The sequence below is a fragment of the Colias philodice genome, chromosome 21 (genome assembly GCF_061535455.1).
Source record: "Colias philodice isolate Cphi_HAF_F1 chromosome 21, ilColPhil1 Martin Lab GWU primary, whole genome shotgun sequence".
In the NCBI taxonomy this organism is placed as follows: Eukaryota; Metazoa; Arthropoda; class Insecta; order Lepidoptera; family Pieridae; genus Colias; species Colias philodice.
In genome coordinates this window covers 9,472,581-9,495,036 of record NC_143106.1, presented here as the reverse complement: position 1 = coordinate 9,495,036, position 22,456 = coordinate 9,472,581, and the positions used below count along the sequence as shown (strand labels likewise).

The 22,456-nt window shown below is 32.8% G+C and overlaps 3 protein-coding genes across 3 annotated transcripts in view; 1 reads left to right on the top strand and 2 right to left on the bottom strand.

Moving 5' to 3' along the window:
- Nucleotides 1-9,429, bottom strand: part of Sse (extra spindle pole bodies like 1, separase) — a 29,608-nt gene extending 20,179 nt beyond the window's left edge. Inside the window, exons 1-7 of the mRNA XM_089708832.1 lie at nt 9,203-9,429; nt 8,298-8,432; nt 7,885-7,951; nt 7,371-7,543; nt 6,752-6,916; nt 5,548-5,690; nt 4,951-5,078 (exon numbers count right to left, since the gene is read on the bottom strand). Coding sequence (XP_089564958.1) covers nt 4,951-5,078; nt 5,548-5,690; nt 6,752-6,916; nt 7,371-7,543; nt 7,885-7,951; nt 8,298-8,432; nt 9,203-9,320 — 929 coding nt within the window. The 5' untranslated portion in view covers nt 9,321-9,429. The remainder of the gene's footprint in view (nt 1-4,950; nt 5,079-5,547; nt 5,691-6,751; nt 6,917-7,370; nt 7,544-7,884; nt 7,952-8,297; nt 8,433-9,202) is intronic.
- A 3,927-nt stretch (nt 9,430-13,356) lies between these two features.
- On the bottom strand, nt 13,357-16,092 carry egl (Egl_like_exo domain-containing protein). Its single transcript, XM_089709030.1, has one exon. It carries the CDS (start codon nt 15,988-15,990, stop codon nt 13,432-13,434), a length of 2,559 nt encoding a protein of 852 aa, XP_089565156.1. The 5' UTR covers nt 15,991-16,092; the 3' UTR covers nt 13,357-13,431.
- A 457-nt stretch (nt 16,093-16,549) lies between these two features.
- Nucleotides 16,550-21,277, top strand: Vps29 (vacuolar protein sorting 29). The gene is made up of 4 exons (XM_089708893.1): nt 16,550-16,706; nt 16,885-17,076; nt 17,405-17,640; nt 20,148-21,277. Exons 1-4 carry the CDS (start codon nt 16,704-16,706, stop codon nt 20,263-20,265), a joined length of 549 nt encoding a protein of 182 aa, XP_089565019.1. The 5' UTR covers nt 16,550-16,703; the 3' UTR covers nt 20,266-21,277.
- The last annotated feature ends 1,179 nt before the right edge of the window (nt 21,278-22,456 follow it).

Sequence of the window (22,456 nt, the reverse complement as noted above, 5' to 3'; positions counted from 1 at the left end):
ACCTTTAATAATTATTACCAAACTAATAAACCGAGTGATGCGAAATAACCATAATTCTTTTAGAGTTTGATAAAATGATCAGGCAGGTATTTTCTTTAATCCTCTGAATTCTCGGTTACTAAATTGTATCGTTGAAATTATTCTTAATCGCGTAAATTTAATAAATAATCATATGGAAAACACTTTTCATTTGTTTTTTTACTTTCACGCCCAACTACTATACAATAATTACGTTGTTTCGGTATTTTGACGAGAAAACGCAGGAAACATCCGTTGTATCATTTTAGATAGATTGTATATTTTGTATCTGTAGAATTGAAATCAAAGCTATGTATATGTTGTCTCCATTCTTTTCTTATCGGATTGTTGATCCCAATGCGAATGCGTCACTTAAATTTTATAAAAGACAATTAAGAACATCAAAAATAAAGTGATACGTAAATATTTCACAGTGCAATATATTATGTAATTAATAATAATTATATATTTATGAAAAAATAATTACATCAGATTTAATAATAGCAATTGTTTTGAATGTACATAATATGAATAAATGATTACATCATAATAGTAATAATCACAATTGTTTTATTTCCCATTTGTTGCAACCCTAGCATATTTTCATGTAGCAGCAGAAGTACCTACACTGGCGGCGCGGCGGCATCGTGCGACATCAAAGGCATTGCCTTACTAGGTAAGTTTATAATGACTCATTTCTTTTATTATATAATTTACGTTTTACTTTTACAGAATCCGATTCAATGGATTATGAAGACGAGTCACACAACGCCATACGATAGTGATGATGAATGAACATTTCAATAAATGCATGCGTGTTTTTTTATGTTGTTTTGTAATTGTTAATTGTTTCTTAAATAAAGAAATAATATAATATATTTAAATGATGATTTGTTATTTGCAACACAACTTTATATTTGAGATTCTTTACAAATGTATATTTAGTTTTGTATCATCAAATTTATAAATTTTATTCCATAGTTTTCAAAATTAAATGTAAATGACCATAAAAACATTAATAAAGTAAATCATTGATGTAAGGTCAGGGAACGTAATACATATATACATCTGACCATGTAGAAGCTAAGTCTTGTTGACTGCTGAAGTCTGTAAAGTTTTGTTGTCTGCTGAAGTCTGTACGCAATGAAAATGTCTGCCGTTTCGAAAATAAGTTTTTAAGACCCTAAAAATAAAATATATGAATGGCAGATCTGGTCAAATACTTTCAAAATTGTATTTTTTTCAGCACTTTCATAAGTGTCTGCCAGAATGTTATCCGCGTGATAATGGTCTGCCATTGTTATTTTCCGATAGTAACTAATAACAATCTATTTTCAAATATCAAAATGGCAGACGTGGTCAAATGGTTTCAAAGTTCGCCAAAAATTTCCACCTGTCTTACCTAAGCGCGCGCCCCGTCCACCACTCTGGGCTTAGTGACTCCTCATCTCATGTATAGTAGGTATAGGGGAATCAACACACAAAAATCCAGGTCTGGTCAAATACATACAGGTAGCTTTGCGCTAGCTCTCTAGCTATTACTTCTTATGGAGAGAAAACGTAAACATGTACCACGGGCGAAGCCGGGGCGGACCGCTAGTAAATAATAAAATAATAAATAGTGTATTAGATTTGTTATTGTATCTTGTATACCTACGAATAATTATTCTTACGTCTTGTTGGGAAATGTTCAAATACCTACCTATTGAAATAATTTACTGTTACAAATCATTAGTGTTATTAGTTTTGAGTGAATAGGCATGGATCAGAAATTCAGAATATAATATTATGCTACTAACTACTCAAATACATACATGTTTACACAACAAACACCACTGACCTCTATAACTATAAGTTATAGAGGTCAGTGACCGTCAGTGACAAACACTATGGATACCTACGCTCGCGAATGCAAATTCGGTGATTTACTAATTATTGATACCTAGTCATTGAATTCGTTTTGAAATAGCCTGTACTTTGTAATTTTTAGTGTTATAGACATTTATAAAATGTGGTGCTCATTTTTTTGCAATAAATCATCCCGAACGCTATTGTATTTTCGTTGTTTTATTTCAAGTGAACACCTATACAATTTTGTCACGAGCCGCCTCTGGCCTCTGGGTGAAATAAACAAGTCAAATGATTTTTGTTCTAACTGTATTTTGGTAGTAGTTTGTTTAGAATTTACATTACCATTGTTTAATTTTTATTTTGTATTTGCAGTAAAATAAAAAGATGAAAAACTTCATTAGGTATATTGTACGACACCTCACTCTGAATCGCGCTAGCGAAATTTTTTCGTTACAGAGCACATATACAACTTTCGGACAATCTTCATTGAGGCCGGCCGGCAAATCGAGTATGTCGAGAAACTTCACTCGATGGAGGTATTCTACCTTCCTTCCTCCACAGTTGTGGGACCCCGACGTGCATTGAACACGCAGCTTTCTGATACTAGTAGCTAAAATCAAAACCACAGATATGTCTGTGATCAAAACCATAATAATATTTTTACCTATTATTTTACTAAAAGTCGAGTGCATCGAAATCGTAAATATGTTTTTCACCTTCCTGGTTTTTTTTCCATAGTAAATAGTGTTTTTGATTTGTTGTTGTATGAATAATTATTCTTACTTGTTGGTTATGAAATGTATTTTGAAATAATTTACTTTTACAAATCATTAGTGATATTAGTTTTGAGTGAAAATGCTTGGATCAGCATAATATCATATTTGCTACTTCAAATACATGTTTTGATAAAAAAAAAACAATAGTGTAATGTAGGTAATAAAATAAAACTGCGTTTTATTGTAGGTAATCAATTTTGACATTATTTATTTCCCAAAATTACAATAAAATAGTTTACGCCAACAAATATAACTTTTATTTTTATAACAATCCTACTTCCTACTAATGCGAAAGTTTGTGAGGATGTGTATGTGTGTGTTTCACGCAAATACTACTGAACCGATTACAATGAAATTTAGCACACATATAGAACGTAACTTGGACACATTGAATAGGTTTTATCCCGGAAACCCCACGGGAACGGGAACTATACGGGTTTTTTTTTTAAAATGCGGGCGGAAAGCTAATCGTTCATAATAATATAAACCGTAGCAGGTGGCGTTTTGAAGTTTTGTCTACCCATACAGAAAAATGAAAACCACAGGAGATTGCCCAAGTGACTATGGCACTTGGTATCGCAATCAAACTTATTGTGTCAAGATGAAATATAGCTCAATTTAAAGCTTGATGTTAGTACTTTTAGATATGATTAAAGTTTTTATGTAAATAAGCCGCAGTTCGCGACAATAAAAATAAAACAATAGTTTTATTCAACACTTCAAAAAACTACTTAATCGAGTTTAAACTAACGATGAACGTTAAGTTTTACATTTATTACATAGGTAATATTTTAATTTACAAGACAAATGTGAAAAGTAAATCGTAATTTAAACATTATTTCAAAATAACATCGAACAATGCGTCGAACACATTCATTTGACATTTCAAATAGAAACTATGACATATGACGTTTGCAAGAGAGATAGATATAGGTATGTGTCAAAACAAAACTTTTACTTTTATTTCTATTTATTCGGTATAATTACAACTTAATAGTGATAAATATGATCATTATAAATACAAATAGGAATTAACAATATCACGAACACGTGACACAACTAGTATTTTACCGATTCCATACGTAGTCATACATGTTTCAAAAGAAAAACTTTTACTTTTACTATTATTTCAATTTATCCGGTTTAATTAAGACTTAATATTGATACATATGATCATTATAAATACAAATAGGAATTAACAATATAACGAATACGTGGCACAACTAAAATTTTACCGATACCACCCGTGGTCATTCTCCTTTGTGGGTCATTTGTAACAGGATGGCGGTTCTACAGCGAAAAAAGAAAAATGATGGTCAGAACGCTGATACCGGATACCTTAAGATACTGTAATATAAAATATTACTAGATTAGATAAAATATTATAGGTAGTATCTTCACCGTGTGTGACGCGCTTTACATTCACGCCATCTAGAGTTAAATCTTTATCATTTTTGTATACGTCTGTGTGTGTAAACGACCCTGTATGCAATGACAGATGTTAAAACGCATATTTTTACCGAATTGGGTGGATTTTAAGGCAATGATATAACATATTTCAATAAAATATAATATTCAGTAACCGCCATGACTATTCCTAGGTTTGATGACTATTCCAATTACGCAAAAACTCAAATAAACTAGAAATGTAGAATTCAGCGCCATCTAGCGGGATATTGGCTGGGAACAGATCGTTGCAATCACCTTAAGTGGGTCAAAATCGAGTCGAAACTTCGAAAGGAGTCGGTTACATACAAACATACAGGTGAAGCTAATAAAAGCGTGTTAATAATAAATAAGTGTTTTGATCTATTTAATTTTGTTGTCATTATTAAATTACATATTAATTATATTAATTGTTAATTATATTATTTAAATTTATATTAGAAATGGCGAACCTCAAAAGTTATCGTTTTGTACCATTATGTACGAATACTACAAAGGCAACTCCTGACAAAAATCGGTGATCATAAATATATCAACATCAAGAATATTATTCGTAACTAACTAATTCGGAACCAACTAACAAATCGTATGTAAACGCTATGTACTGCAGTTAATAATAGCTATAACATTATGACGTCACAACTGTGGTGACCAGTCATGGCACGTTTTTAGTCACGTGATTCTAACTTAAATTTCATCAATTTTTAATTGGTTATAATTAACGGAAAAAAATTTTTTTGTAAGTTATTTGCATTAAATATCAATATTATTAATAATAAAGTTTCAAAATACATAAAAAAAAACAATATTTTTTTTTTATTCAAATACTCAATTCACTTCAATAAATGTTAACTCTTACCCCCAATCAGCAATAGCACAATCGACGATATCAACAATTTTATCACGCAGCTTCGAATCCGCGATCTTCCCGGTCAGCAAGCTGGACCAACCACCGAGCCAATCTTTATCCATAACGTTTATTACACTCTGAAAATAAGTTGACATATTTAAATATAAAGGTTTTTTTCCATTCATGTTTTAGTCGCTATAAAATATTATTTGAAAAAAAAAAAACATTATTTCATGACAGTTAAGTTCAAAGTTTTATATATGCCTCATAAGAAAACTCTGCCCAATACACGAATAAGCAGAGTTTCACATCGGGCAACTTTTGAGAACTTTTTTATTATATTTACTGTACATCAATAATACCATACTAGTAAATCTATATATATAAAACTCAAAGGTGACTGATATAGTGATCTATCAACGCACAGCCCAAACCACTGGACGTATCGGGCTGAAATTTGGCATGCAGGTAGATGTTAGGACGTAGGCATCCGCTAAGAAAGGATTTCCCGAAATTCTTGCGGGAACGGGGAAAAACGGGGATGCACGTACAAAGTCGTGGGCGGAAGCTAGTGTGGGATAAAATTATCGAGAAAACCTTACTTACCTTCATCCTTAAATCAACATCTTCTCTGCGGCTCCAGTAGTTACGTATTAATCTTTTGTTGTTCAAATACTGTGCATTGTCAATTGTTTTGTAGTTATCATCTAGTAATGAGAATAACTCTGTGAAAAGGGGCTTTTCTCCTTCTGAAAATGTATTTTTTTATAATTAATATTGATTCTTACATAAAGAAACGTATGTAGGTAGGACATGTAGTCATAGTGTAGCCAACAAAACCAAATGTAACAATTACAAATTACATTCCAAAACTTGTCTGTTATTTAAGCATGTCAAAAACTGGTCTATAAGTAAAATTAAAATAATCCTTATTTAGTATTATAAATGCGAAAGTAACTTTCGTCTTACTAACGTCTGTCTCTTTTTAACGCCTTAACCACTTGGCCGATTTGTATGAAATTTAATACAAATTTAGTTTGAACGGTATAGGATAGGTTTTACTATGCAGGTTTTCTCTGCGCTATGCTGTTCTTCAACTGCGCGGGCGATGCCGTGGTCAGAAAGCTATAGTCCTTTCCACCTAAGATGATTTCTGTGACACATCGATTTTTGACACGTGTAGAGATGTCCTTTACTGAAATCGTATCAATTGTTTCCGATAATCGATAATATTTTATATGGAAATGAAATCGATTTGAATAAAGTACCAAAATTAGTTTTTTCGGCATTTCGCCAACAATTAACTAAGGAAACTTAGCAAACAACAGCAACAAAAAGTCAACAATAACAATTAGTAACAATAACAGAATACCACGTAAAGTATCATAATAAAAATGCAACTTGTATACAAGGCTGACACACTCGTACAGACGATTGACTCGATTGACAAACGATCACAAGATGGGCGCCGATTATATGATTTTCCAACACTATGATTTTTCAACGATCCATTTCATGTAAGTACACAAATTGCGTAGGTATTATATTTTTGTGTTATTTTATTTTATTTTTCATTATATTAAACTAAACAATACTGTTTTTTATTTATAAGCTTAAGTTGTTTCATTTTTATATTTTAGGTAATAATGCCGCCATAAAATAAAAATATTATGCACTAAAATTATTTTGGCGTTTTAAACATAAAATACGTAATTCGGAACACGATGAAGTGTCACAGGAATCATCATAGGTGAAAAGGACTATAGTACATTAATAAGTACATAATAATTTAAAAAATATAGAATAATACCTTTAGTGATATTAGCTGGAACGGTCACAGTTAATGGTCCGTTGTTCAAATAATCATTGCTATACACAGTCAAGTAAACAGAATTGATGTCACATCTGTATTCTGTGTGCGGTTTTATATTCTCGTTTGGGTTGTATGGCGCTGTTAACTGTACTATCGTCCATTCTGAAAAGTGAAAATAAATATTATTTGATATTCAGTTTTAAAGTAATCAAATGCTTTATAAATTAGACATTTTTACAAAGAATAAAATCAATTTGATTGTTCTGGTGGGATCATGGGAGTCCACAGTCAAGAAAGAATGTTCTTTTTAACACTAAGCAAGTAATTTTAATACTTAAAAGCTTAGAGACCACAATTTTGAAATCTTTTCAACACAACAACTTTAAAAGAAATTGGTTTCAAATATTAGGCTCATGTGCAGTGAAAAGTATGAAATTTTGCCATTTTACTGTTCACATACTAAACAAATGGTAAAAAGCAAACTAGGACTAACACAAAATCATAATATCTACACAAAATAATAAGTATTTTACATTGTAACTAATTCAGAATCATACAAACATACATTAAGACAAGACAACACTTGCAATTATTCTATACAGCTTAAGATAAGTACCTTGAGGCAATTCAGATAATATCTTTAGCATGCTATCAACATTATTGTGTGGTCCAAATTTAAGATATTGCTTATAGAAAGGCTCATTTTCATCTAACTGTAAATCATCTAACACTTTAGTTGTATTTTCAAAATCTGTTATAAAACTGACTAGTTCTGCATCTTCTTTAGACCTGAAAATGACAGAATTTAATTTATTTCAATAACCTTATCTCAACCACTTTCTTGGTTCAGTAGTTGACGCGTGAACATAGAAATTAGAGGTCCTGGGTTTGAATCCCGGTGGAGAAAAAAAAATGTCTCAGTAAAAAAATATTTGTAATTTTCCTAATTGTACTGGACAGATTTGGATGAAACTTTTCAGTATACAACATGAGCTATAGAAGGCTTGATTATGCCCGCAGGTGAAACTGCATAGCATAGCTAGTTGATTATTTGAAGTAGTATCATTCATTTTTTGGTTAGAGTGGTTAATTCCCAGAAGAAAAAAGAACTGACGAGAAATAATACTCACAGTGGTTTTGAATCTATAATATCTTTTATTGGCTTAATATAGTTGGTCAGTTTTTGCAGTTTATCCCCTGTAATAAAAAGAAATATTATGAATTATCGGTGAGAATAATTGTTTTGTATAATTATAATTGATATTTATTATATTTAGAACTAGCTGCTCCGCGCGGTTTCACCCCCGTTGCTTCACTCCTGTTGGTCGTAGCGTGATGATATATAGCCTATAACCTTCCTCGATAAATGGGCTATCTAACACAGAAAGAATTTTTCAAATCGAACCAGTAGTTCCCGATATTAGCGCGTTCAAACAAACAAACACTTCAGCTTTATTATATTAGTATAGATTAATTGCCTTTACCAGACAACAGAAATCTATAGGACTTTAGTAATAATAAAATTATAAGCACTTGTTTTTACCTGATAATAAATTCTGTTCCTCTCTATAAATGGCCAAAGTTCGCACTGAAGCTGATACAGCTTCACTAAAGTGGAACGCACATTCTTTTTCTTTGTTCTCAACAAAACATTCCTCTGCTAAAAGTTTTTGAGCACCTGTAATGTTTAAAAATAATTTGGAAAATCCAAAAGTGCACGCCTCATAATTTTTTTTAATAATTATTTATTAATTATTATTTTTGTTTATTTAATAACAATTAAACCACATCGAATCAGACCCTGAAAAATGAAAGGGTTCTATTCCTGAGCATACTCAAGCGTAAGAGAAAAAAAAAGACTCAATTAGTAAAGTATTTCGGTCGCTATCGTGTTAACAAGAAAATCCTCCGCACATACAGACACACGGACGTCCAAGACAGAACTTTTTTAAACTGTTTTTTAACTAGTTTAAATAACAAAAATGACATCAAAAATATCATGACTGTTAAAAATAGTGTTTTTTCTTAATATGTGTGTGTATGTATTATCTTACAAGTGCAATGTATGATACATAAAGACATTTTAAGTTTGAAAAATCAGATGTTTTGCGCGAAGTGACAGTAGTACCCACCTCAACGCTTCGCTTATGAGGCGTGCAATAATAGTTAGATAATTATTTATTGATTATAAGATAACAGAATATTAATTATGAATAGAATAGACTGTAAAGATGAATATAAATAGCAAATATAACAAAGAAAAATATTTTTAAAAGAAGCAATGTTTATTTCACGTTTTAGAGCACTTATGTGTTATTTCAATAAGAAATTATACAAAGAATATACAAGATATTAAATGTGTTTGTTTGTCTATCAGACACACTGTTAGAAGTACTTACATGCATGAATTTCATTACAACAATACCTAATAAATAAATGAACACTTACTTTGATAATTTGCACTACTCGGAGAAGATGGGATATCATTTGCATATTTGTGTAAGACGTTCTTGAAAACTGGTTTAGTAAAGTTTATTTCATTTGTAAATACATCAAAGTCTTCCATTTTTATAAACTTTTAATCCAACTTTATTGTTTGGTAATTGGTTTACAGGAAAAGTTTTAACTCTAGTTGCTCCGAGTTTTAACCATTTTCCTAAGTATTTTCCGTTTTAATTTAAATTTAGAGCAAGTGTCATGTGTCACAAGTCACAATGAAATTGACATATTATTTACTTAATGATCAGAAACCGCATGTGGAAGTATTTGATTTCGTGTAGAAACAAAAATATCGTTTATTCACTATTTAGGTATTTTACACGTATTTTATTATACCTTAATTTAAAGCAACCCATAGAATCATGAATATCATTTATTTTTTGTGAATAACATTGTGAACACGTAGAAAATAAAAATAAAATAACATTTATTTGCCAAAAACACAATTTAAAAAAAAATCTAGTTAAATAATTTTTAAATCAAATATTATCAAGGAATATAATCTTTTATCGACAATGAACCCATTAGTCCCATAACGATGTAATAGTTTTAAATTAAAATAGGCAAAATCTGCAAAGTTACAAATTAGATAAATGCTACATAAATATAAAAATTGTATGCATAGCTTCTTGTAAGCTATTCCTTAGTTTACATTATTTTAAAACAATTTTCTTCCATGTTCATTATTAAAATCATATTCGCTCATTATATTACAATCAAAACGTCCGCTAATGACAAAGAAATATGTTAATTATATTTATATAGGTGACTTGTATTATTATGCAAGACGCGTGCATTAGAGGGCACATTAATAACTATAGAAATTAACTTTCACATAGCTTTCAATTGATAGGACAATATGTGAATTATTCTAATACTTACTTAACTAGGCACTAGAAGATGGCTTTACATATTATAGAAGAAAGCAGGGTCTAACAAATGTTTACAAACAAATTTAAATATGTTTTAAACCGTTTAAACATATGCAGGTGTGTGTGTCATGTCATCTCAGCTGTTTGAATATTTTTAGATAAGAATGTATTAATTAATTACTTACTATGAAAACGACACAATCACTACTACTACACCCTTAGAGGAAACATTATTTTATTAGTACTTAATAGCAACTTTAAAAACAACTGATAGGTACTGCAATAAATAAATAGGTACCTAGTTCTTGTTTGTGTGTGTATGCAATGCAAATGGATTGTCCATAATCCATTAGCCACTCTATTACTAAGGAATTCAATGAATCTGTGGGTGTAGCATGCACCAGTACAAATGAGCCTTTAAATTATCTCGTAGCTATAATATGGAATATGTTATATGGCATATGATTATTTTATAATTTTATTAAAAAGTAAAAGGAATTTATATTAACATCCCCGCCATAGATAAAAATAACTTAATTTTTTCTGTACCTATTTATTAAAATATTTAAGGATAAAAATAATAGTAGGCATACTGCAATATTCAAAATTGCACCACTAATACGATTTTTATATAAAGGAGTAGGTAGATTGGAACAAATGAACACTAACATTCTAACCTGCTTTCATACTATTCTAAGAAGTTGGTTTAAGATCCGTAAACCATCAATAGATAAACGACAGAACTGTAACTCAAATAGCCTCTGGTTCGCATACTGCATACAAATAAGAATTACGTAATAAGTAGGTACTTCGTAATTGTTTTACCTTCACTTTAAAAACAAAGGATCCCTTTATAACAAAATATAGGTATCAATCCTACAACTTTTGTGAAAGTTAAGTAAGTGTCTCAATGGTGGAAATTGGAATGTTTCTAAATAATATTTAGAAAGATATAGTTAAAACTTAAATTTATAGCTAAGCGCATCCTGACGAATTGCATTGCATTCATCTAATTCGGTTAATCCGTTTGCGAAGATGGGGACATGCGTGCTCACGGATTTTTGATACATCAGTTAAGACTCGAGGCTGCTCTAGTTTATTATAAACTAAACTGGAATATAATCGTACACATACTAGCTAGGCCCGCGGCTACGCTTGCGTGGTTTTGATATCACGCGATCTGTTCACCATAACAGTCTCCAGCTTCTATTAGACCCCCTCCTAGATTTGATTTGTAGGCAATAGGTAGTCTTACTCTTCTAGCAGGTTCCATACATTTGGCAAAATAAATTCAAAAGATTTTTTATGCATAGTTAAAAAAACCCAGAGATGATACTTTGCGATTTACCTATATTATGAGTACCTACCGACCTTTACTGCACACTGTAAAAAATAAATCGTTGGCGGTTGGGTATTTTGCAAAAAAATATTCAGAGTTCATAAAGTTGGAAGTAGGTACATATCTAGTAAATCCTAGAAATCAATGTCTCTAAAATGGTCTATTATAATATTTTAATGATAATAATTATTTAAATCAAAGCAATTGTTACGCAAAAATGGTGTTTACAACAAATTTATAATTGTTTTCATTTAATGTATTTATAAAATAAACAAATAAAGTAAAACATTAGAAAATGTGTGTATTTGAAGTTTGTTGGGTAGATGAAAACATAATACCTATTACTTGTGTGTGTAAAAGCAAATATATAAATAAACTATCAAACACGTTTAGCACGACATCCATTTACGTTAATAACTCCTTGATAAACATATTATACAACTATATTTAAATCTAAACATTTTATATCACAACGAAACCCTAGAAAGCATCGCGAAAAGATTAACTTACTAAGTACCCGGGTTAGCATTAAACCAACCTCAAAGATTATTTCAATTTCGAGGTTATAAATAAAAACGCATGAGAAATAAAAGTCGAACATTTTTTAAAACTTTTATTCGTAATAAACATAAACAATGTGCAAATTTGTCACATTTTAGAGTTAAAAACTTCTTATATATAAACTTTTCTACGTTAACAGTTATGTAAAGATTTTATTATTTTATTAAAAAGGTAAGTAAACTTACATTGACTAACAAAATGCTACTTATGTTAAAATTATTTTCTAGTGGCACTTTTAAAATTTTGATATTCCGCGTAGTCTACTAGCGTGCTCACTAATAAGGCGTATTAAGGCACAAATTGAAACGATTGCCAAAACATGTGTATACAACGGTAAAAATAATAAAAAATACTGCATGCTAAAAATGGAAGGAAATCAATCAGAATACTGATGCGTTAACCTAGGCAGGCGAATAAATACAAGCAAACACGAGTAAATAAAGCGTATTACAAAATATCACTAATTTTTACTTTGTGTAACACAAAAATAAACTATTCGAAAGAATTCAACACGCTTAGAACTACTCTCGATGTACTTATTTTTTTCATTATAACAAGTAAATACAATATAGTGGTCGTGGTAAACTGCATCATAAATCACTATACGTGCTAAAACTCTAGTTCTAAGCTAAAACTTTCTAATATAAAATTATTGGATATGATGTAAAGGCACAAATAGTTTTAAAAACAGTACGATTCCTATATTAATAGTGTATATAAAAAAAAACCTTGAATACATGATTTTTTAGTTTTCCAAGCACCACATCACACTATTTCTCTTATACCTAAAATATAACTTAATAATATTTAGTTAAATATTTGAACAATAAAAATCTTATTGTATATCTATTATTGCCATCTTGATATCGTAGCGAGAACGAGTCTAATAGTGATAAAAATAAATAATATACACAATCTATCTTCGGCCGATGAAATGTTAGGCGATGTGATTTCACATAACTCTAAATTATATCTTAGTTATCTTATTTACAATTCAAAACAGATCGAGAAGAAACTCAAGGCCAAATTCTATCACATATAAGTTCGGATTGCTAACTAGGCAATAACATAAATATTAAACTATGTAGAAACAGCAGCGTTCGCTGACGGTTCCAAATGAAGGAATTAAGTGGCGATTTTATGCGCGTAACCGTTGTATTTATTCGAGTGTACACGCACGTATTCGCTTAAATGAACACGGCCATAGTGTAGGCGGCCATTCTCTCATCAATGCTTAATTTATTCAATCTTGAACAAATACACCGTATCCCCGTTAAACTAGTACGCAATTATATCCGATATAACGGCCATAACTTAAAAACTACGTATAAATGAATCGATCACATACAGAGGGAGTATCGAGACTGAAGTGGCACTTAGATAGCAACGGAAGGGTTGATTGAGGATCAAGACATGTTATTGATACCCACCCTCTTGCTGAAGGGCGTAGCGTCCAGCATCCTCTCGTTCAGTTTGTCCTCTTCTCTGAAGTGAATCCTGGTGATGACGATGTCTCCCGTGCTAAGCGTCTGCGACCCGACCTCGGATTTCTTGGCTTCAATGAGATCATTGCATTTTGTTTCACCTGAATTATGACATTTGCAGCTACAATTCTTGCCATCGCTGTCCCCGATGTTTAGAATTTGACTCAGATTCGACCAATCCTTATTTTTGAGCAATGGCAGCGTCTGTTCCATCGTTTGCGAGAACTTGTCTTCCAATTCGCCACTCAATGGTGCGACTGCCGAAAGGATTGCTTCGAGACGGTTTATTTTCTCCACTTTGTCCATATTTGTGTCTGACAATATTTCGTCCATCATTTGCATGGACTCTGTCAGACTTGGGGGCTGAGTAGAATGGGGGGATGAAATTGAATCTGACGGGTTCGATTCCAAACTTGCCATTTCGTTTTCTTTATCATCATCATCAGAATCACTGTCCTTGTCCTGTCCAATAGCCTCCAATTTTTCCAGCTTCTTGGAAATTTTGTGACAACCTTTCAGTTTTTCTTTTTCCTCTTCTGTTAGTTCTAAGTATCTGAGCAGACGAATTTCCCTGTTGCTCAATACAATGTTTTTAGTTGTTTCAGCTAATTTCTGTTTAAGTTCACCAACTTCTGTGTTAATTTTCCTCTGTCTCTTACGTAGTTTGACTTCAGTTGGCTGTATATGCATGAACACTTGCTCATTGCTCAATTCCTCAAACAACTGTTGGTTGTCAGGTTTAATATTGCTCGACATATAAGCATAGATAGCTGGGTTCACTAAAGACAGAACATCAGACGCTGCATAAATAATCATGTCCTTTGTGAGAGGTCTGCGTGCCCAATACCTTTGGTCCCTGCGGTAAACATTTTTCAATTGTTCCTTCATTGGATTCATCGGTGCATTGTATAATTCACAGAGGGCATTGAGACTTAAATTCTTCACTTTATAAACTGGTACATTTTGTGACTGTAATTGGAGCACTGCATGAGCCGCTTGCGTATCAAAAACATTCTTCAAGGTGATTTCAAATTGATTGTACAAATTGACTGAGTCATTTCTGCAGTCATGTATAATTTTAATAACACTCTCGCTCTCGAGCAAGTCTTTAATTTTTCCTTCAACCACCATAGACGGACATGCCATGATGTCTAGTATGTAAACTTCCCCATTCATTGTAGCAATTTGGCATAAAGTCAGGACACCTTTCAGCCCCAAGTTTATTCCTTCGCAGTCAAATGAAACAATACTTTTAGTAGTGCGTTTGGGATTCATAATACTGTCTATCAAAGTAGCACTCTCTCTAGCACTCGCAATTACAGTAGTACTTTGTAGCACCTTTTGCCTCCAAGCCTCGCCCATCATATTATTCCTAGCAGTAGTTCCATTCATCTCTTCAGAGCAACGGTTTAAGTGATTGTTAACCCTGTCTCTGACCATATTTTCTGCCAGATTTTTTATTACTATAGAATTTATTCTTTGTTTTAAAGTTTGGTTTGCAATATTAGCTTGTGTGGCTCGAGGAGATTCAATAGGGCTGAGTATTCTGTTAGCGGGACTCTTCTTTCCATCGGAGGGTGTAGGACTGGCGACTATTGGAGGCACAGGTGAAGCTGGTTTCTCTTTTTCTTCGGAAGGCTTTGGTGCTTCAGTCTTCGTTTTTGATTTTGTGTTAAGATACATAACAGGTATTTTTGGTTTGCTTATGAGTGTAACAAGATTTGATTGTACATGGAAGCTGTCGGAAAACAGTTTTAAAAAGGCACTTAAATCAGCTGGCGTTTTAAACATTTGATACCAGTACTCTTGTGGAAATCTTGACACAATTAAATGGAAGAGCTGGTCGACCATCACGGGGCCTTTAGCCTCAATACATTGAGCAACATAGTCCAAGAGTTGCTGCGCTGTATCTGTGTTTATATTAGCGACGGGTAAATTATGGAAATGCTCTGAATTACTATGTGCATTATCGCGCCTATGATTATCACTGACTAGAACAACGTTATCGTCGATAATTTGAAAAGTGTCTGGGTGCTTCATGAGAAACTCCTTAAACTCCTTGATGCGTTGGCCCGAGATGTGGCGTACCTGCGGCGAGGCCTGACTGCGGTGACCTAGAAGGCTTTTAATCGGTACCTCGGTTCCTTCTCCGTACTGCACCATTTTGCCCGCGAAGTACTCTTTAGCTTCCTCGATGTAGTCATTGTTGGACGACGCGCCAGCACCGGTCGGGCACCTCTGAAACGTGTTGATATCAACATAGTCCCCGTCTATGCTGAACAACGCGGGGTACTGAGCCAAGAACTTTTTCAGGCCCGACTGTGACCCACCAGCTATTTGACGCATCTCCTTAGTGAATCCTTTGGCACCAAACTGACAGGAAAGATCGTGCAACGTTCTCGGCTCGCCTTTATCGAGCAGGCGCTCCACGAAGAACAACAGAGTGAGATTTCTAGCGAGCTCATATTCCATTGATTCCATTTCCCAGCAGTTGGTGCCAATGTGTTTTCTTACACTAAATTTTTCTACGTATATGTGTCACCCACAACACCATGAAATTCTGTAATTCTAAATCAAAGAGAATAGAAGAAAGTGACGTGAGTTTAACATTATTGCTATCAACAAGGTGTTTCTGAATAATAAATTTTTCATAGGTTATGGTTTAAAATTTTAATTATAAAATTTAATCCACTCTAATGGGTCTTTTTTTAATAAAAAAAAAATAATTACATATCTAACAAATGTTGAAGTTTAAATTATCTTAATTAATATATAAGTATATATTATTCGCATATGTATTTAGAGCTTTGATAGCCTTATTATATTCTGCAGAATATTATAATACACATTTTTGAAGAAGAATAAGAATATATAATATAATATATTATATTATAATATTTTATATATTTCACTGAATGCGATGATTCCACGACACTTCCTTGATGATTTATTTCGCTAGGTAGCAACCAGTTATAATAATGTACTCTGTGGTAGCAACATTATGGCATTATTACACAAGTCATTGTCATTGTCAATTAAACTTTGACATTCCAATTTCCATACAAGTGGGTGTAAACTAAAATATTTTTCATAAAAAAAAATATAAAATTTAAAATATTATCTAAGCAAAGAACTTTTCAAAACGTGTTTATATTTTGGTTAATTATAATTAAGTATATAAATCCTCAAATATAATGGTGAGAAAAAATTGTAATTAAAATATGACGATAACCGGATCAATTAGTATATTTTACGAGATTTATGTTTCTAATTGATGAATAACATCGTTTATAACAACGCGTATTTTATCGATACCATGTGTTTCTGCTCTGTCATGTTAAATAAACGTATTTAAATGATTTTTTTTTATTTTAGTTGGTGCTAGTCTTAGGTGATCTTCACATTCCTCATCGCTGCAGTAGCTTGCCGCCAAAGTTCAAAAAGCTGCTGTTACCAGGTAGAATTCAACATATTCTATGCACTGGGAACTTGTGTACTAAAGAGTCTTACGATTACTTGAAGACATTGGCCAGTGATGTTCATGTAGTGAGAGGTGATTTCGATGAGGTTTGTAATTTATTTGTATTTCATAAAAATTTACTGAATAATGATCACTCAATTATTGATAAAATTTACTTATTCTTAATTCTAGTCCTTTTACAACTAAGTGGGTTAGAGAAAAGAATAAAAAAAAAACAGTTTTATAGAGATTAAGACGTTATGGATTAGTTTAATATTTTGCTTGTGTTATAAATTTTCAAAATACATACCTCTGTTTGGAATACTAAATCTATTAAATTATACACTTAATTATGGTAAGACAATTCTTGGTATGTGACTAGATAGCCTGTTAAATTTGATAGTCTTGTAATGTAGTCTTAAAAAAACCTTTCAGAACTCCACATACCCTGAACAAAAGGTGATAACCGTGGGTCAATTCCGCATTGGCCTGATCCACGGTCACCAAGTAGTACCCTGGGGTGATGAAGAGTCCCTCGCTCTGGTGCAGCGGCAGCTCGACGTGGATATACTGATCTCTGGGCACACGCATCGGTTTGAAGCTTATGAGCATGAGAACAAGTTCTATATTAACCCTGGGTCAGCGACTGGAGCATATAATCCACTGTTCAGGTAATCTTAATCTTAATCTAATACATATTATAAAAGCGAAAGTTTGTAAGGATGTATGGATGTATGGATGTATGGATGTATGGATGTTTGTTACTCTTTCACGTAAAAACTACTGAACCGATTACAATGAAATTTAGCACACATATAGAGGGTAACTTGGATTAACACATAGGATAGTTTTTATCCCGGAAATCCCACGGGAACGGGAACTATGCGGGTTTTCCTTTGCAAACGCGGGCGAAGCCGCGGGCGGAAATCTAGTACTATTATAAAGGCGAAAGTTTGTATGGATGTTTGTTACTCTTTCACGTAAAAACTACTGAACCGATTACAATGAAATTTAGCACACATATAGAGGGTAACTTGGATTAACACATAGGATAGGTTTTATCCCGGAAATCTCACGGGAACGGGAACTATGCGGGTTTTCCTTTGAAAATGCGGGTGAAGCCGCGGGCGGAAATCTAGTATGTTATAATAGTAGCAATGTACCTTGGCCTCGCTTGAGTTGAGATTTTTCTGTTTGATGTTATTTTTATTGTATATGAATGTTATCCTGTTTAAGGTGAACAAAAAAGTCTTTAACACCTTTGGTGTAGTTGTTTGTAAGTTATGGGCAGCTATACAATTCTATTTGTGTAGAGACAATGTTATTGACATTGTTTGGTATTATAAAAGAATGCATATTATTATATTTTGGAAAAACTAAAATATATACCAAAAAAAAGACGGGTTGCACTGGGGGAGTGCCGGCAGAAGTGAAAACTTGATTATTAACGTTGAGCATGTTTGATATCCATCCGTCTTACGCTTTTTCGATCAGGTCACGTGTCCTGACGCGAGTTTAAGATTTTATACCCAACGCCGCTAAAGAAATTTTCACTTCAAAAACAGACTTGACTTCAATTTAGAAACATGGTATTATTAGTTCAATAGTAATACAATTATAATTATAGTAGTTTAGTATCAATGAATACAGTAAATTTATAAGCTAGTGGAGATATATCAAAATTATAGGAGAGTTTTTATTGACGATTTTTTTTTGTATAAATACTAGTTAGTTGTTATTTGTGAAGCCTAAATTGTCCACGTAAAACGCGCGGTGCGATCGCCGCCTATCACTTAGCCGCTTGTCATGCGTTCATTGTGCGGAATGGCAAACGTTGCGTCAATCGCTCGCCATATTGTGTTGGTCGATCGCTGCGGCAACGTCGCGTTAGCCGCTTGTTTTGCGTTCGTCGTGTGGAGCGGCAACGTTGCGCCAGTCGCTGGTCATGCGTTCGTCGTTCGGAGCGGCAACGTCGCGTCAGTCCTCAGCATGCGTTGTTTGTGCTGAGCGGTAGCCGGTAACGAGGCTGCAGCCGCTTGTCACGCGTTCGTCGTGCGGCCGTGGATCAGTTTTGATTATAACCTCGCGATTTTTATTCTCTTGTATTAATTTCCGCAAACAGAATGCACTGCGAAAAAATTTCGTGCTATTTTAGTCAGTTGAATTCAGTTTCCAACCGAGAAACATGTGTTGTTAACACATTAATATAGTTTAAAAACTAAAAAGCACACGTAAACTTATCATCGTTCATTTATCGATATTTGATAAGTTCTAATTCAAATTCAATTATTTTTTTTTATGTTTTTGTAGAAAATATGAATCAAATCTGTTCATTTAAAGTAGGTCAAAATCGAGTTTAATGGAGTCGGTTATACATACAAAAATACATGTGTAGCTAATTAAATATTATATATTATTAAATACATGTGTAGCTATATGAATAAAATATTTTATGTAATGAAAATTAATATAATTCATAATTAAGTTGACATATTGACTAGAATAAAATTTTATGTATTGTTACTAAGTTACTAACATAGTTATAAGAATATTGTTACTAACTAGTGGACCCATGATGTTACAATAAACAAATGAATTATTAAAAGCGTGTTTTAATGGATGGCGGCGTTGTACGACTGAGCGAAACGTGCGAAATGCGAATTTTATTTCGCAGTGCGGATATAGACGTTACTTTATACCGCACAAAATATTCGCTCGGAAATAATAGGTAATCTAATTATCTACCGCCAGCTACTTAATGAGAAAAAATTATGTTAGGACAGATTGAGCTCAAATTAAATAAAAAAAAATCACTTATTTTAAATGCAGATCATTTTATTTGAAATTTGTAATTAATGGTGTATTCACGTATTCGACACAAGTTTGTAGACTGGTTTTTCGAGTGTAATCGAAGGGATGACGAATATGCGAACTGTGTTTGCGTAGACGCTCGTATAGTATATTAAATGGGTAATTGCAATTACAGGCAATAGTTTATTGAAAAAATACGTGTGGCACTCGAGGACTGCCGTGGTAAAGCATAGCATCGCATTGCTGTGCCGGTTGGAGTGTTAGGTGTTAGGTTTTTTCGTTACGGAATTTTTACATTCGGTCGCCGCGCAAAGTCTGAGATAAAAGATATGCAATAGCTTTATAAATAATTAAATTTATGTTTCAGGAATCCCACACCATCCTTCGTTCTAATGGACATAACGAGTTCTACAGTGGTCACTTATGTGTATAAGTTACTTGGTGACGAAGTTAAAGTGGAAAGAATCGAATATAAGAAAGCGTAGTTAAGTTAGGCATATGTGTAATAACTAATAAGATATATTATATAGGTAACATGTAAATTTGTGGTTGGAAAATCTGTTACTTTGTTTATTTTTTACTAAAAAAGAGCGTGTATGCCGAACACTCGTGTCAGAAGTGAAACTTTTTTGACAACATTCGAAAATACCAAAATCGTCGTGTTTCATGATGTGAGGGTATTGCCATGACGCGACATTGAAATTTTACTCTCAACGCGCGTAAAGAAGTTTCACTTCAAAAATGATACATTTCCTGAAAATTGTTTAGTGTTTTATGAGATTTTTTTAGGCAATCTAATTTGAAAGTGGTAAACATGATTGTTTAGCCAAAATAAATGGAATAACATTTAAGATATTATTATAATATATGTATTAGCTATCTGGCAGTGATAGTCTCGTTAAGATGAAAATAGGCAATCAATGTTTTAGTAAGTATTTTTGTTTTGCTGCTGGCACCATAAAATATTTTATGTTTACATTCTCCATGTGATCAACTGATGTGATTTATTATCATGAAATATATTATTTCATGTGTCAGGGTATAAAAAACAGTTTACTATGGACCTACTTAAAACTATATAAAAATTATAAATATCGGTCAAAACTCGAAACTTTTCTAAGGAGTTTGGTTACAAATCTGTGAAAAATTTTTTATATAATACATTGTGTTTCACTTATCGATTTATTTCAAAGGTATCTGTGTTCTTCATGGCAATATTTTATTACAATCGAAACTGGGACCTTTCGATTGTGTAGACTGTTTATATGAACTGATCTTATTGAGCTGTTTTTATTGTACAAGCGACGCCAAGGCTTCGCATGGTTGCAATTATGCATTTTATTTACATATAAACCGTCCTCTTGGCTCTTCAACCTGCGCAATTTTAGAGCTTAAGTTAAGGCGCAGATATGGTTCAGCGTAGAGCTGAGCATTTTTCTTTGTCAAACTATTATCGACACAAACCTTTTAGTGGACAGCTTCATTTTAGTGAAAACTATCTTAAAAAATAAATTCAGCATTTTAATGTGTACCATAACGCACGATTTTACGGTTTATTAATTAGAATAACATCCCTAGGTAAATGAGATGTTTTGATTCTTTTCGCTCAAAAAAATACAAATGAAAAATGAGAAATACAAACGGCATTATTTCTAAAAAAATATTTACCGATGTAATGTTATTCCGATATTAGTATAATTTCAACTTGTGGAAGAATTTCCGTAATTGGAATTGTTGAAACCCACCAGGCTTACACACGCACGTCTCGAGAGCAACTGAACAGCAACAAACGCACTGGTGGCTTGAGAGTCACCTGAGTGGCGACAAGGTCACGCGGGCAGACGACTTCTAGAGACTTGTTATTTAGATTTCGATGGCTCCACCAAGAAGCTTATATCTAATACACTGGAGATTTCAGTATGAACTTGTAACAAGAAAATATGACATGGAATGGCAAGGCTTTTGGCAAGTTAGGTGTGAAAGGGATAAAAAAACATACAGGCGTCATTCCATGTCATATTTTCTTGTTACAAGTTCATACTGAAATCTCCAGTGTATTAGATATAAGCTTCTTGGGCTCCACCATATCTGCGCCGGCCCAAAGACGACGCGCACGCTTGGTGACGGTTTGGCAACGTCGCTTATTTGGATATATTCGTATAAACTGTTTGGATACGTAGCCGGAGCTTTTAAAGATCTAAGCATACATAGGCAGAAAGTGAAAAGCGACATCGTTTTATAGTATGCAGTCAAGTATTTACATTTATTTTGTTGAATCGAAAACTATTTTATTAAATCGGCAGGTCCTTTAAATCGCTTAAAATCTTATTTCCTCCCCATACTCAAACTCAAACATTTATTTATTCAATTAGATTTCTTCTAGAAGCACTTTTGAAACGTCATTACATATTATTTTTAACATTAGTCATTACATATTATTTTTAACATTTACCAACGATTCGGAAAGCAGTATCTACGGAGAAGAACCGGCAAGAAACTCCATATTTTCCTTTAATCATATTATTTATTGTTAATGAATAAAACAACGTAAACATTTTTTCGGATAACAGTTTTTTCCGACTACAGGTTCTTTGAATGCTTCGGGCATTTAGAATAATTTATATGTATAAAATGTTATCATAAATTATATTTAGGAAGTGGTTATTTTTAATCTCA